General features: G+C 34.9%; 1 protein-coding gene across 4 annotated transcripts in view; it reads right to left on the bottom strand.

Moving 5' to 3' along the window:
• The window catches only part of CEP57 (centrosomal protein 57kDa), a 41223-nt gene that overhangs the window by 10575 nt on the left and 13360 nt on the right, over positions 1-17288 (bottom strand). For all 4 annotated transcript variants that reach the window (XM_010862116.1, XM_010862115.1, XM_010862119.1 and 1 more), the window contains exons 2-6: positions 14506-14662; positions 3997-4176; positions 3517-3638; positions 1427-1543; positions 747-824 (exon numbers count right to left, since the gene is read on the bottom strand). In XM_010862116.1, coding sequence (XP_010860418.1) covers positions 747-824; positions 1427-1543; positions 3517-3638; positions 3997-4176; positions 14506-14662 — 654 coding nt within the window. The remainder of the gene's footprint in view (positions 1-746; positions 825-1426; positions 1544-3516; positions 3639-3996; positions 4177-14505; positions 14663-17288) is intronic.

Below are 17288 nucleotides of genomic sequence, written 5' to 3'. Positions count from 1 at the left end.
CTCTGAGCCACCAGGGAACTGCAGCAATTTAATACAGTAGAAATTCCATAGGCAACTACTAAGGATTTCAAAAAGGGCTGCTGTTTTCAACCTTTCCTTAAAAAATATAATTACATACATATGTACGTGTGTGTGTTGTCTTGAACGGTGGTTTTCAAACCTATGAAACAAAATTGTCTGAGTTTTTGAGAAAAATTCCGATCATCACACTGCTTCACCTATCCCACCTGGTGACCATGGCATGGGATAAAAATCCAGGGCTAGGAATGAGCAGAGTTCATTTTCCTCATATGGTGGCTTTAGTGAATTAGTACAGGTCACCAACTATTGGGCAGCCCACTACCTTCACTACTGACCTGGTGTCTGGAGGCACCAAAAAAGAGAAGCTCTTATAAGATGGGATTACTGAATGAGGCTTTCAAACATTTCCAATGGTGACTAATGTGAAGTTTTATATGATTGTGAAGTTTTATATGATTATGTGTATAGATTCTGGTATTTTTTGGTCTATTGATTAAAAAAAAAGCTGGCTGAAAGTCCACAACTGGAAAAACCCTAAAGAATTGCTCAGCTTTTACTATCTGCCTATAAAAAAGTTTAAATTTTTCACATGAAGCTAAGTCTGCAAATTTATATACTGGACCATTCTGAAATATAAATAATCAAAGCAGTGCACATCTACATCTATTTATACATAAAGAATAGCAGGAAATGTGAGGAGCCTATCTGCTTACATTTCAACTTACCTGGGCTGCCTTAGCTTGCATTCGTTTCCTTTCTTGTTCTTCCTGACGGAGTTTTGCTTCCAACTCTTGCATTTTTTTCTAGTGATAAAAATATTAAAAGTGGTAATAGTGAAGAGAGTTTCAATGTGTTTTTGTTAAATTTTAATATAAGCAACATAGGGAAGTGTAAAATTTTAGCATGGTAAATATAAGCCTGTGAGTTCACCCTAGTAATGGCTCTGGGCTTGCCAGCGTCCATGACTCTGCCTTAAGACTTAACAGAATTACGAGCGAAATCCATGGCCAAAGAACACAGCCTCCGTATGAAGGCCTATAGGCTACATGGAAGTTGGATCTGGAACCTTACAGTCTCAGTGGTATTAAGTACTTCCCAAATCAATCAATTAAAAGTAAAATTAGTTCAGAGAAAAACTTAAAGTGATACAAGACTTAAGGATACTGAAGAACATTTCATCTGTCAATATTTTCAAAAAGAACTCTTTCCTTAGGTACACTACTATTGTGAAATGTGAACTTTCTCTCCAAATTTATGTTTCTTCCCTAAAAAAAAAAAAAAAACCTCCTATGTGTTTCTTTGCTATAAGGTCACTTTTTTCCTATAAAATATCTAGTATTATAAAATGACCAATTTTACAAAAGAACCAATATTATGCACTGGTGAGGAAGAAATTTTCACTGACTTCTGCAAGGGCCTGCATTGTGGTAAGCTTGTTATACTCCTGTTCCAGAAGGTCCAATTTTTCAAGCTGGTTTTGAACATGTGTTTGATCATGTTGTCGTTCTCTTTCCAGGGAGACCTGGGAAACAATATTAAATATAACATGAAAATATAGCATAATCATCTGACAAAAAACTGAAAAAAACCAATACAGAGTATAAAAGGCTACTTGTCTTTTCACAGAACTACTTAGATACTGCAGAGAAATTCTAGGAAAACAGTATTAAGATGAAACCATAGAAATGTTAACAAATACAAGTGAAATCTTCTTATCATATACTATCATAACATGTGGTTCTATACACTGATAATACTCTTGACAGTATTCACGACACACAGGCTGCACACAAATACTTGTAATTTGTCTGGTTTTCTTAAACGGTTTTAATTAAGGCACTAGTCATGGTTTTGGCATCTACCATTTATACTTCCTCTGAATTCTATGCAAAGCATCCATCATTTTTTCTTTTCTGAGGTTTATGGTTAAGGATTTGAAGACTGCCACCTATCAGATTTCATGACTGTCAGTCACAGGATAAACTAGAATAATTAAACTAGAATAAGAAGTGGAAATATGCTAAATTGAAGTATACACATAAAAAGTCCAAACACTAAGCATTTGAACTTGTAAACAGTGTATCTTCATATACAAGTCAGCAATAGGCATCATACTAACAGAAATTTGAATATGACAAAGTAATACAAAATAATACATTTCTCAGGAATTTGTGTGAACTACCAATTTCCTCCTACCCACCTTAGTGGATAGTAACTGTCCTTAAAATACATTAAGTTAAAAATTGGCACAAATCACATTTTTTCAGTACTGGAACCATTCTTATTAAATGAATTATTCAAAGTTTACTGATGAAAATAGAGCTTAATTCAAAGACATATTTATGTATAATAGATGTATTAGTCAAGACATCTCACTACCGTTTTATAGGTGCTTTCTAACCTGTGAACTGAAATATCCTAATAAAGAGAATTACTATATTGCTTACTGAACATGCTTGGCTATTTCCAATCATGTGGCAGATCACCTCCTTCCCCACTCCAACTATCACATAAAAATGTTAGACCCAACTGGAAACAAGAATATAAGGTCACAATAAACTCACTGGCATAGTAAAGAGAACTATAATATAATTCACATTAAAGAACTGCTGAAACATTCTCTTAAATACTGTCATGCAATCAAGTATTTCTTTTAGGTCTAATATCTCCAACTATGACTAAAGGCTAACCGAGGTGGAAAGCATTCAATTTTTTTCACACTGCAGAGTGTCCAACAAAATATTCAATTTCTGTATAACAAAATTAAGATGCTAAAAAAGTATTCATGATGAATTCAAATTCTAGATTTATAATAGGAAAATGAGGCATGTTTTAAAAAATATATTTGAGGCTGATGTTGAAGATGTTCTCTCACAAATGTGTAAGTTATTTATACCTCTGATATGACAGAACAAAATATTTTTGCTAAAGTAACAACTGTGAAGAGCTTTTCAGAGTATAAAGAACTTTGAAACATGCTTCCTGACTTGAGTCTTTTAAACAAAATGCAAGAAGCAGAGAGGTACATAATATGCTTGTTTATGCTTTTTATAATGTACAAAGAAGTTAACATGATTTGAAAATACAAGTGACAGTATTTTTTCAATATAAGTAAACCTCTACCAAACACAACAACAACGAAAGAGAACAATCAAATCTTCAGACACTATAACCGATCCCAAGTAATTTCAGTCCTGGGCTATTATACCATCCCAAAGCAGAAGCTATAGAGAATATGTCAGTGTGTATGAGGGTCATCCAAAAAGCAAACTCTTCTTTACAGCTTTGCTGAAAGAAAAAAAAAAAACCACTTTTCTCTCAAAGTTTCCACTAGCAGTTTTTCAAAATGACAGCTACTATTACCTTTTAAGATAGACAGAGAACTGATTATTTGTAACAGCACCGTTAGTCCTCACTGAGTAAAAAGGTCTTTATATCCACCTAATTTTCTCTATAGCTAACTTTTCTTGACAATGACTCTGTGAAGTAACAAACCTGTTTCTCTAATACAGATGTCCTCTCCATTTCTGCATGCTTTATCATGTTCCGCATGTATTCCAATTGTTTTTCTAAAAGATTACATTTATTTTCTGCAGCTAACAACTGAGATGTCAGTTCTAAAAAGAAAAACAGAAATTAGCTCACGCACAGGACAGTTTAACAATCTGTTTAACATGAATCTACAGTATATATAATAAACATTTTCCAGTACCTCAGGAAGCGTTTTCAGAGGACCTAAGTCATTCACTTTCTGTATGTTAGTCTAATCGGCCTTGCATTCAGATAATAATTTTAATGCAGGACATCAGCACTTGTTCCTCAAAATGCACTCAAATATGATGCAGTTTTGTAATGCTAGAAGACACTAAGCACTAGAAAACACTAATGTGGAATTTCTTTTAGAGTAATTTTTTAAAGAGTAATTTCATAATACTTATTTTGATAGTGTTTTATTTCCCTCATAATTAAACAAACCTTGATTGTGCTTTGATTCCTCGTTCTTTGAATTCTCCCTTTCTTGTATCTGTTCATCCAATACTTTCTTATATTCAATCGTTTCCTTAGACAAGGTTTTCACACTTTCTTCTGCCTGAATCCTTTCAAGTTCTAAACGTCGAATTTTATCTTGAAGATTCTTCAGAGCAGAAAATATAGCTGTCAAATACAAATATGGATATTATAAGATACTATCCGTGGAGAAGTTTACTGAATAAGAATAAATTCATCTAAATAAAAAATAAAATTGATGGAGGATAATTGTTTTTAAAAAATCTCTCTAAAGACATCTTGTGAATCTCTGAAATGCTGCCATGGTAAAAACATTTCAAGGATTTTATAAAATGGTAAAAATATTTAGCTAATCATACAAAAGCCACGAACTGTGCTAAGGCATATTATTAACTACCAATCTTTTGTTTTACTAATAAGATCACATGAAGAATCCAATTATAGAGTAAAAAACAGTTAAGCACAAAAACTGGAGAAGGAAATGGCAAACCACTCCAGTATTCTTGCCTGGAAAATCCCGTGGATAGAGGAGCCTGGTGGGCTACAGTCCACGGGGTTGCAAAGAGTCAGATATGACTGAGCACACACATACAAGCACAGAAAGGACTATTTTTTTGATCTCCAAAAAACCCTAAGCACTCTGCCCCTCAAAACGCTTCTAATTATAATACATATTCACTGTAGAAGGCAAATACAACAAAGAGAAGAACTACTACCAAGAGATAATGACTATCAATTTTGGTCATTACTTAAGAGATTATTTCCCTGTGATCAGTTAGGAGTTGAAAAACAAAGTTATTAGATCAAAGACTATTTATATTTAAAGGTTCCTGAATAGAGCAAAATACCTTAAAAAAAAAAAAGGCTGTATCAATTTACACTTTTATCAGAAGTACCTGTATTTGCCAATACAGACCATTATTAATTACAAGGTCACTGCCATTCTGATTAAGAAACCCAGGGTACTCCATTTATTTTATTTTGCATTTCTATTAAAAATTTAAATATTGTGATATATGAATTTCATATAAACCTAAGTTCCTATATATCATACAGCAGTGTTAACAATATTCAATTATTTTTATTCTTTTCTTGCTGGAAAATGAAAGTATTTAAGATTATATGAATTTCCTTCCAACTACTACAATCCATAAGTTTAGTACTTCTCCATGTCAATCTATAGGTACATTTCTAGAACTCCATCTTTATACATACTTGTCTATGAACTTTCTATTCCACTAATGTCTATTTCTGTACCAGCTGCACACTTCCTATTTTTACAGCTCTACAATCTGTTACTAGTTGATATGGTGAGGCCATCCTTTATCTGAGTGAAGCTTTCTATTAAAAGAAAAAGTGCACTTCTCACACATTATTCTTTAAGTGATATTCATAATACTAAAGTTTCCACTGAGGAACACTGCACAGCTCTATTCAGGTCTTCAAGTATTCTCTTAGCAGAGCACACAGAACAAGCCTAGGCTGATATACCACAGGGGACTCTGCTACCACAGCCTCCTTCCCAGGCCAGGGAGCTGGGCTATTCCAGTTCCTTTTCTCCAATTAGACTTCCAAAGGAAGTCACTTCATCTGGGCCTAAAGTTTTTATCTACAGTTGCTACCTGGATTTAAAATCCCAACTTCTCCCCACAGTTCAGTCGCTCAGTCATGTCTGACTCTTTGCGACCCCATGAATCGCAGCACGCCAGGCCTCCCTGTCCATCACCAACTTCCGGAGTTCACTCAGACTCATGAGCATAGAGTCGGTGATGCCATTTTCCCCTACTGTACCCTAATACCTAAGGCTTTTATACGGTATCAAGACTCCTAATAGTGTCTCTGAGGCTTTCAGCCTTAAATTCATTGTATTTCTGGCACCTACGTATTTCTTTCTTGCTTTAAAGCTGGGTTTTATTTACTTTGTTATACATTTGTCTATTACACTATTGTCTGACAGTAATACTGCCATCATCCTTTTTATTTGCTATGCTCCTTACTTGTCTCTGCCAACTTTTCACTTTTAATCTGTGTCATTCTGTTTGAGCATAAATTGACTTTTGAGTTGTTTTTTCAAACACAGTCACACTTGTCATCCTATGTGATAAAGGTCGCCCTACTTTTTCACTGTATTTTATGTTTTCTAATTTCATTTCCTTGGCTTTCTCATTATTTTATTTTACTATAAGTATAGTGAACTGTTTGTGTTATTCACCTCTTTTCCTGGTAATTTCCTCTTACATCAACATGGCTGTAACTATAATTGATGTGTTCGTTTAGTATCCTCTCACAAACCTGGCCACCACTGACTGACCTACAAGGGCACTCAAATGAAGCCCAGACAACGGCTCTCTTCTTGGGATTTTTGGACTCTGGTCCAAAAAGGTGAAGTTAACTTAAAACTCAAGTTTTAGTAGCCATGTTTCCCGATATATGGAAAAAGCGAGTCTGTGGCTAGAGAGTGAAGTTAGCTATAAGAATTAAAAACAAAAAACAAAACAACAAACAAACAGATGGAGAGAAACTATTGGCCATGTCTGAGTACCTGGTTTCCAATGTTCTTAAAGCCCATCTGTGTATCTGCCATTCTTTTCTTGGTTGTTCAATCCTTCCTTGCACGTTTGTAAACCAAAAAGATTCCTCTTTGCCAAAGCTAATTTCATACTGGGAATTTCTTATAACTTAAGTTTTTATTGGCTGCTTTTTCCATTCTAAGTTTTATTAAATAAATCTAGTACTGTGAAGACAAAAAATGATTTTATTCTACCAATGACCTATATTTAAAAATATATAAAAACCTAAGTTCATATGCACACACATCCCTGAAAACATTTTCAATGTCAAAAATGAAATTTTACACAAAGAGTTCATGTAAGAAATATGACAAACTTTTATTCCATCTATTTATTTTCCAGTTAAAAAACTGGGTTTTTTTGATCCAGACGATTAAATAACTTACATTATTAAGACTTACATCTTCACTTTAAGAGTTAAAAGAAAAACATTCTAGGTGACAAAATGATTGGTCTTGTTTTTCTTTTCTTGTAGAAAAGTATGAGTGAACTCTTGTACCACTGCATCATTTATGTTCAAATAACTACATTACCTAGAAAGACCCTTGAGTGAAAAATATTTTATGTAGAAAAGAATAATGAAAAATTCAGAGATTTTTAACTTCATATATTTACTGGGAAGGGATACAGTGGAAATACATTTCTAGAACAAGAAGTATATTCAAATACTGAAAGATGGAAAAGAGTGACATATTGAAATACAATGTCATACTTATTTGCTTTATTTTCACAAACAGACCTTTCACAGCAAACACTAGATTTAAATTTTTTATCCTCTTCACCCTCAGTAACCTGAACACACATCTGAAATATTAAATACATTTTGGATAGCTGAGTATGAGAGAAAACTGGAAACCTTAGCATTAAAGACAGATATTGAGTTCTCCTTAAACTTTACTTCATCATCTCTGAAATGTGAACTCCATATTGGAAAGACAGAACCTATTATTCATAATTGAAACTCCAACGCTACATACTCTGTATGGTACATAGGTGGTACGCAGATAATGTTCAACAAACCTATCTAGGAAAGTCTCCATGATTAATTTAAAATTAGAAACAAATGGCAGCAACCTCTTGAATTCTTTTATTTAACAAGATTAAACCTCCTATTACTAATTTATAATTCATTCCATTTGCCTAAGACAGGCAGTGATTCCCTTCCTTTGCTGCATTTTCTTCTGCACTATTTGGTGAGCTTTAAAAAATCCTAATGCCCAGAACATAACCCATAAAAACAAGTAAACTAAAAATATCAAAGGACATTTGGAATGAAAGCTATGGATCCAAGAAGATCCTCAGGTGGTTCTAACATGGAAAAGTTTGAAAACTCTCTAGTAACATCTAGGAGCACTAAAAAACACAAAGACTTTCTCCTCTTTACAATCCCAGTTTGTTACTCATTCATAACTTGGGGTGCATGAGGGGTGCATTAAGCCTAGCAGATCTCAGCATCACCTCATTAACAACAAAGTTGGGTCTATTGTTATCTAGAATATTTCTATCACTAATGTATCAGCATGTTTGCTATAGCTTAAGTAGGGTGAGGGGGAGACCCAAATCACTAGTACACATTTTTCGATTTCCCAAGTATTTTTCTGTCTTGGTATCTCTCTAGCCTTTTGGCTATTTCCACTTTTTAGTTCACCATTTAAACAGCGCTCTTTTCCAGTACGCTTTTCCCTCTCTACTCTCTCTCCAGAGAAATCCTTCCATACACATGGCGTCATTCACTGTTGTATACCTGTTCATGTCTGAGTTCATCAGTGCAGAGTTCTCTTACACTACACTTATATTTTCCTTTGCTTACTAGTCACCTCCACTTAACTCACAGGCATCTCAAATTTGATATAGCCAAAATTAAATTATCTTTCTTGGAAAGATCCCAGTTTTCCTATAATCTGTCTTAATCACACCATCTTTTATCCACAACAGAAATCTTGGATTCAAAGATTGCTCCTTCTTCATTGCCCACATCAAAAATATGGATAAATCTCCCAATCTCCATTCCAACAGGCATTGTTTCAGTTTAATTTCTGATCAAAATTTCAGTCCAACAAACATTTACAGAGCACTCTGTAAGATAAAGGAGAAAGTTACAAGTCCTTGCTTTCAAGGAGCTACTATCTAGTTTCTGGAAAGAGAAGCTATTATGTACTCTTCCTACCTCTGGTAAAAAATATTTACAGAAACAAACATTACTCTGCATGTACTCATCATCTTTATTATGTTGCTTCTCAAAGCACAGCATATGGCCCTATGGTGGGGGGTGCTTATTACCAGGTCTGTGAGATCACTGTATTTGTGAGATCTGTGAGATCACTAGTGTTTGTTTCCATTATACTATTAATACTGAGATTTTAATATTTACTCTTTCCACTGTGTTGATATTTGTAAAGATGATGCAAAAACAATGCTGGGTAAAATTGTTAATTTTAGCACAAATCAAGGTCCTGGCACTATAGTTTTGGCATTGTACTTTTCACCACTGCTCCCAGTAACAAAAAACAAAGTCGTGTGTTTATTGCCCTTGATAAAGCAGTGAAAATCAAATCTCAAGCCTTGAGTACACATCCACTTAATATTGCGTAAAATACATAACACATCTGGAAAGTACATAACAAAGGCCAATTGTCGTGATGTATGAATGTTTGACTTCTGAACAGAACAAAAACCATTTCCTTTAAGGAAACACCAATTTTATTTTGAAAGCATTTTTGTTAGACCAAGACTACTCAGATGTAAGGAATTCAGTAGTCAGTCTGAGAATCTAATGAGCTTGTCCTGAATTTCTGGAATGACCTGGGCCTTCAAAGATCTGAAAATAATTGCTGTCAGTGGTAAAATTCAAGTGAAAATCCTAAAATATTAAAAGTTATCTGTTTTGAGAGTTATAGTTCCCCAACATCAAGATTTTCTTCTACTGAGATCAATGATACTAGCAAATTAATTTTTTGATATTGTATAATGAAACATCAGATTTCAAAGTGTGGATAAGTCAACACAATTAAAAACATCATGCATGGCTAAAGAGCAATGCAACGTTCAAAACAAAACCAATGGATTTCAGTGGAAAAGCACTAAAATAAAAAAAGTTGACAGGCTTGAACATTTAACTTGTAGGAATTCACTTTTGGAATGTTCTCTAGGTTACTAACTGATAAGGTAGCTTTGTACGACTAGGGCACTGAGTCCTGCTGTACCAGTCTGCCCAGGCTGTATAAACAATGTGCTTTATGGGAAATATCATGATTGGCCGAGCAGGCACAAAGTGTTTGTGGAACCGACTCCAGATAAGAGCCCTTGTCTCGAAGCCTAGTTGTGCAGTTTACTGCTGGAGGAAGAAGTGTGTTTTCTGTGACCATGAGAAAAAACTTCAGGACTCTGAATGTGGATTTCTCCAGATGCCACTGTAATAAATAACAGTTGTAATTACAACTGCTTCTGAATCTTAAATTTAATCTGCGACAATGTAGATGGTCCCGAGGTCCCAGAGTATGAAAACCTTTGTTTTCATAATCCACATTCCAACAAAATTTTAAGAAACTATTATTTGCCAAGTTGCGATGAAGTATCAAGGAAGAATAGCCACAAATTGTTAGCAAAGTAATAAAATTTTACTCCTTTTCCAACTGCATGCCTGTGGAAGGCCAGATTTTCTTTCCCACACACTTTAATCAAAATAATTTATCATCATAGGTGGAATGCAAAAGTAGATATGTGAGTTAAGCTGTCTTCTATTAAGCCAGAAATAAGAGATTTACACAGTGTAAAATAAAACAATGTTACTCTTTGTAGTATGTTTTTTAAATTTGGGAAAATAGCCTTCATTGAAAAACTTATATACACACGTAATGAGTTTCCTAGACCAAAAATAAAAAAACAAAAATCTGAGAACCAACACTTTAAAGGAGAACAATCAGATGCACAGTAAATTGTTATTAATATCTAACAGAATAGCTATAATTTGACTCCTTTATTGGTCCCCAAATCACTGAATTTGTAAAAGATACATCAAGATGTTTTTTCTCTCAGTTTTTATGGGGAATAACAACAAAAAGGTTTTTTGTTTTGGGACAACAAAAGACCTCAGATTAGCTGCCATCAGCCCCACCAGTTTATCTCAGCCTGCTGTACACATATTACCATTTTACTGTCCACAGGTACTATGGTATGTGATTAAAGGTTAGAAGGCACTGGCCTAGTAGAACTGCATTACAGCTGCTTATCTAGCTTTAAGCATCTAAGCCATTCGTCACATTACTATCATTTGAAACGTACTGAATAACATGAGCTATAAATTATAGTGAAAGTTTTTGGAATGATGTCATAGTACATTTTTTGATGTCAGTAATAATTTCGAATCTGTTCATTTCTTTCTAAAGTTTAAAATTAATGTGAGAATTACAAGAAGAACAGTTAACTGAATTAACTGTTCTTTAATTATCTTTTTCCATGGCATTAGTCAAATTATACTTTCAAAGTGATTTTCAGATAGCAAAGTGAAATGGTTATTTATTAATGAAAATGCTAAACTATAACTAAACTAAAAAAGGTTTAGTTTTCCCCCTCTCACGTATTAGTGAGAAAAAAACATTTACTAAGTAGAAAAGAAAAAGTTTATCATAGTTGAGTATTCATTCAAAATAAGCCTTCACTCATTCAGTAAATATCTGAAGGTTCGTTCAGCAAACTGGGGAAAAAGTGGAAAGAGAAAATGGTTGTGACACTGCCTATGTGAAAGTGACCAGCTTTGAGATGTTTCTTCATCAGTCATTTTCAATATACCCACCTTATACAGTTTTTCTGAGAGGTTTAAACGAAATATACTTGCTTTGTCTGAAATGTTACTGCCTTTTATTCTTTTCATGTTTTAAAATTGTGTTTAATCATTTGTACCGTGGCAATTATACTTACTAATGATTTTCTAGATGAAAGAAGTGTTATATTTTATTCATGTATGGGTTAAACAGGTGTTTGCAAATTAGTTTAGGCACCCTTTTGTTTCAACTGAGAAATGCATTGCAAATATCTTGAAAATTAATCTCACAGTAACACTATTTTATAAACTATGCACTGACTGTATAATGGAGTACGAGGAAGATAACAGTATCCAAGTATGGTTATGAATGTAAATTTGAGCCCATAATGGGGCCTTGAAACTGTTTGCTGAAATAAATTTAATCTGAGGTCTTTTAAGAATCTTAAAAATTTAAGTGTTTTTTAAGGATTTCTACCAAGAAACATCTTAGAAAACACTGTATCTCAAAGATGATGATAAAGAAATTGCTAATTTAATGGTTGATAAAACAATTGATAAAGTGCTACTCATCAGAATACAGCAGTTAAAGACTGGCAATTTAGAAAAATAACAAAAGTTGTGTAACTTTCAAATATCCAAAAAAGCAAAAATAAATAGCTGAAATCGACAGTGGAGCAAAAATCAATTAAATTTTATTAATAATTTCTTTAAAAAAATAAGCACACACAAAAACATGCCGGAGTTCTAGCAGGAACACAAAGTCTAAGAATAAGATATCAAACCAACCATGATTTTACATCTAATTCTGATCTTTACATTCATATTAAAAAGAAAGCAACCTTTTTTTTAAAGTTCAGAGAAAAGCAAATTACTAAAGAATAACAAAAATTAAATGGGGCAAATTTACTTAGTGAAGAGTTAGCAAAGGTTTTATCTAGTGTGTTCACAATAAAGCTAAATTCTGCTTGTGAGTAATTAGTGGCTTTCAAGAATGAGAGAGTTGAGGGCAGGGAAAAGGAGAGAAGAAGAAAGTAAACAAGAGAAAAAAGAATGTGGAAGGCAGTAAGTTTCTTTTATTCTTTCAGAATGTGGTGTTATGAACTATTTAGCAATGCCCCAGGATAATTAGTAAGATCCATTATAGTTTTACTGTTGTTTTCGGTATCAATCCAATGATACCAACTTTTAACACAGGATGATTAGAGACAGAAACCATCACCCCTCAAACAAAGTGTGGGGCTATGAGACATGAACAAAGGCCGGAGAGGGTCCAGAAGAGACATGTGAGGAAACAGAGAGAGGTAGAGGGAGTTGGTAGAGAAGACTTCTCAGAAGAAATACATAATCTCGGTTTTAGAGAAAGAGTATAATTCTACAACAGAAAATTTCACTAAAGGGTACAGCATGAGAAACGCTTGTCAACTTAATGTGGCTGGCGTGGTAGGCAGAAAGGACACCCAAGGAAGCCTGTGTCCTAATCCGAGAAGCCTTGAATACCTGTTACATGACAAAAAAGACTTTGGGAGATGTAATTAAAGCTATGGACTTTTCAGATAATGAAATTATTTCTGATGATTTGAGTGGGCTCAACGTAACTAAACACATGAACCCTTAAAAGTGGACAAGAGATATCAGAGAGATCTGAAGTATGAGAGCGCCTTGACCCACCATTCCTACCGGGACCTTAAGAAAAGCGCGAGAATGCAGACAGTTGCTAGGAACAAGGACTGGCCCTGATCGAAAGTCAGCAAGACAGTGAACCTCAGTTCTACAACAACAAGGAACTGAACTGGCCGAGAACATGAATGAGCTAGCAGAAGGTGCTGCCTAGACTCTCCAGTAAGGAACACAGGCCAGTCAACACCATGATTTCAGCCTCGCAGGACCCTAAACAGAGAAACCTGCGGACCTCATTCAAGTTTCTGACCTACAGAAACTGTGAGACAATACATTTTGGTTATTTAAAGCTGCTAAATTTGTGGTAATTTGTTAAGGCAGCAAGAAAACTAATACAGATGGTAAGTTTCAGGAAAAAAAAACATATTTCAAAGTAGAGCAAAGGATGTGTGGGTAAGGAAGAATGGAGGAGCTGACAGGGATGAAACTGTAAAGCAGGTACAGTCCAGGGTATAAGAAATCTACAAGTGTTATTTAAGGCACGGAGAGATGCTGAAAGTGGGAGAGACGATGAGTAACAGCAAGTGGCAGCAATGCTCTTCACTGGGTATGAGTACAGGTTGTATTACAATTATCAGTGCACTAGATGATGAAAACCTGAACCAACCAATGAGAATGGAGAGACAGAACCAGTAAGTTTGGGGGGCATTTCAGAAGCAAAACACAAGGCTTGGTTCCTGAGTGGTGCTGGAAATGAAAAGAGCAGTCCTAGATAATTCATAGCTTAGTCCTGATGATTAGGTGGATGATAATGTTTACTCAGGGAACAAAAGAAAGGCAAAATATTTGGAGGTTAAAACAGGAATGGGTAGGGCTTCCCCGGTGGCACAGCAGCTAAGACTCCACACCCCGAGTGTTGGGGCCTAGGTCTGATCCCTGGCCAGGGCTGCAGTACATGGGGTCGCAAAGAGTCGGACACAACTGAGCGACTAAGCATGCATGCACACACGCGCACGCGCGCACACACTAACAAGGAACTAGATCCCACATGCCCTAACACACACACACACACACACTCTCTCTCTCTCTCTCTCTAATAAGGAACTAGATCCCACATGCCCTAACAAAGAGTTTGTATGCCACAATGATCCCACATGCCGCAACTTAGACCTATTGCAACTGAATAGATTAAAAAACACAAAACAGGAAGAGGGACATAATTTTAAAATAAATGGAAAACATAAATTAAGAGTTTTAAGCACTGAGTAAACACACAAAGGGCTTCCTTGGTGGCTCTGTGGTAAAGAATCTGCCCACCAACACAGGAGACCTGGGTTTGATCCCTGAGTTGGGAAGATCCCCTGGAGAAGGAAAGGCAAACCGCGCCAGTATTCTGGCCTGGGAAATCTCATGGACAGAGAAGCCTAGTGGGCCACAGTCCATGGGGTCGCAAGAGTCGGACACGACTGAGCAACTAAATGACAACAAACACACAAAGGCAGCACCTATTTCGTTAGGCTCTATTACCTCTGCTGTTGCTTTCCGGGTAGGCAAATGTAGGCTTATTTGGGGAGCGTCGCAGATCACTGTTAAGGAAAGGCTTATCGGGTGGATATACTACATATGGAGATGAGGAATGGCGAACCATACTTCCATTAGACTTTGATGGTTCTGCTAAGATGTTCTGAAAAATAAAAATGTGAAATTACCTTTCAAAATTTTAAATCACATATTATGAACATATACCTATGTTCCACTGATAGCGACAAAAGAAGAAATAAAAAGTCAATGATCATACACAACAGAATTTAATCATTACTCGAAAATAATAAAACTTTTAAAGTGCTTCGCATGTCTAAATGTAGCCATATGCCAAATACTATAAAAAGGAAATAATGTTCACATAACTTGAATACAATTGCTCCATAGAAATACTTAAATGTGGTACTCACAATGAATTTACTTTCTTTTAAAAATACGTACTGTAAGATATATATTCAGAAAAGTAAATAACTATCTTCTTACAGTATCAGGAACTGCTACAAAGAGACTAAATTAGTCTATTCCCAGTCAACTACATACTTCCTAAGTATCTATCAAATATCCAAAACTCTGGCGGTATACAGAAAGAAAATAAGGTATAGTCCTTATCTCAAAAATTTTACATTCAGTTAGGGGAGAAAAAAGGAAGGAGCTACTAGAAAACATTAAGTCTTATCAAACACCTAAATATAAAACTTTATTTCCACATATACATCATTTTGTCATTTGTCATATTGTTTAATTTGGGATTATGTTTTACATGATGATTTTCAGTGCATGATAATATTTTGCTTGTTGTAGGTCAAGTGCTGGTAGAAAGACCCAGAGTGGGAAAAGCTCAAGTGGAAGATATGACTCCTAGCTGCTCAAAACTAAGACATCCATTTTTCTTATTCAAACAGCCACAGTAAACTAGGTTCTCAACTCTTACCTTTGGGGAACTATGATTATAAAATATACTTGTAATAACCTGAGTCCAGAAAAGTAAAAAGGAACAATGAATATTTACAATACAGAACAATGCCTCCTGGGATAAACAGAGGCCATCAAAATAACCGTATTTTACCTAATTCTTATTAAAAATGGTGGACTGTATTTCTACAATAAAAGCCGTGCAATTTTGCAGCTGATTTAAGAAAGCAAATAAAAAACACACACTACGGCTGTGAAAACTAAAAGCGAGGGAAAAGGGCTTGGAAAGAGTAGGAGATATATCTCAAGAAGTTCTCAAATCAATGCTACTCTGCTGTGAAAAGTCTGTTCACATGCAACAAGGACTAACAGCTTGCAACTTTTGGGCAAACTGACATCAAGTTTTGGAGGTGGCTGGAAAACAGGGTGTCTTTCAATTCTTTAAATATATAATATCGCCAAAGCTCTCGCAAAACACCATGAATATTCACATAACTTTAAGTACTATTCTTCACAGAGAGCCTTTTATCTCCATACCTATGAGAATCCTATCATTTAAGTACTATTCAAATAACAATGGTTAGGAAGCATTTAATGAACATATAAACCATGAGCAAATAAACTTATGATTTTCAAAACAAATTTTATCAGTATTACCAAACATAGTACAGATATTAACAAAAGGATTGTGTATAAATAATTTACCAAAAACCAAAATAAAAAGTAAAACACCCAAATCAAAAAATGAGAATCTTTGCTAAATTCATCACCTACTAGACCTTGTAAAGTGAACAGTTCAAAATTTGTATTTCTCGCTCCAATAAAAGTAATTCCAACCTCAAAAAAATCTGTTACATATATATCATCAAAATACTGCTTGGGCTGGGTCAATTGACAAAAATTATGCAAAGTCTTTTAATATTAAAAAGGCAAGTTATAATGAATTGTTTTGGACTAGTAATTCTAAATATATTCCATTTTCTAAGTCTGTCACCTCATTTTGAACATCAGGGTTTAAGCAATGAAGTCAGCGTTACTATGAATGCTTTGGACACTGTCCTCATTTGCTGCCAGAAGTCTGAAGCAAAGAATCGGAAGTCACCCCAAAACAAAAGCAAGACAGAAAATAAAACAGCTTTATAAAAATTAATTATAAGAACTATTCTGAAATAAAATTAAACCAAGAAATAAGAAACTGATAACAATTACATATACAAAGTATCTATTAAAAATTGTAAAGGATAAAATGTGGTACTTCAGTCTTAGAAGTGAAATCCCATCACATGCTACATAATGATGAACCTTGAGGATTTATGCTTAGGGAAATAAACCTGTTACAAAAAGACAAATATTTTATGATTCCATTTACATGAGATATTTAAAGTAATTAAATTCACAGCAACAAAGTAGAAATGGTTATTAGTAAGACTGAGGAAGGTTGCAAAGGGGAGTTGTTTAATAGGTTACAGAGTTTCCATTTTGCAAGATGAAAAAGTTCTGAAGATCTGTTGCACAACAATGTGAATATATTTAATATTACTGAACTGTACTTTATAAATGATTAAGATGGTAAGGTTGGAGAAGGAAATGGCAACCCACTCTAGTATTCTCGCCTAGAGACTCCCATGGACAGAGGAGCCTGGTGGGTTACAGTCCATGGCGTCACAGAGTCGGACAGGACTGAGCGACTAAATAACAAAGATGGTAAGGTAGTAGATAAACACCTAAGATTATAATACTTTGGCCACCTGATGCGAGGATCTGACTCATCAGCTCATTCCCTGATGCTGGGAAAGATTGAGGGCAGGAGGAGAAGTGGGTGACAGAGAAGGAGATGGTTGGATGGCATCACTGAC

Source organism: Bison bison, unplaced genomic scaffold (assembly GCF_000754665.1).
Source record: "Bison bison bison isolate TAMUID 2011002044 unplaced genomic scaffold, Bison_UMD1.0 scf7180017864478, whole genome shotgun sequence".
In the NCBI taxonomy this organism is placed as follows: Eukaryota; Metazoa; Chordata; class Mammalia; order Artiodactyla; family Bovidae; genus Bison; species Bison bison.
This window is presented reverse-complemented; position numbering and strand designations above follow the sequence as displayed.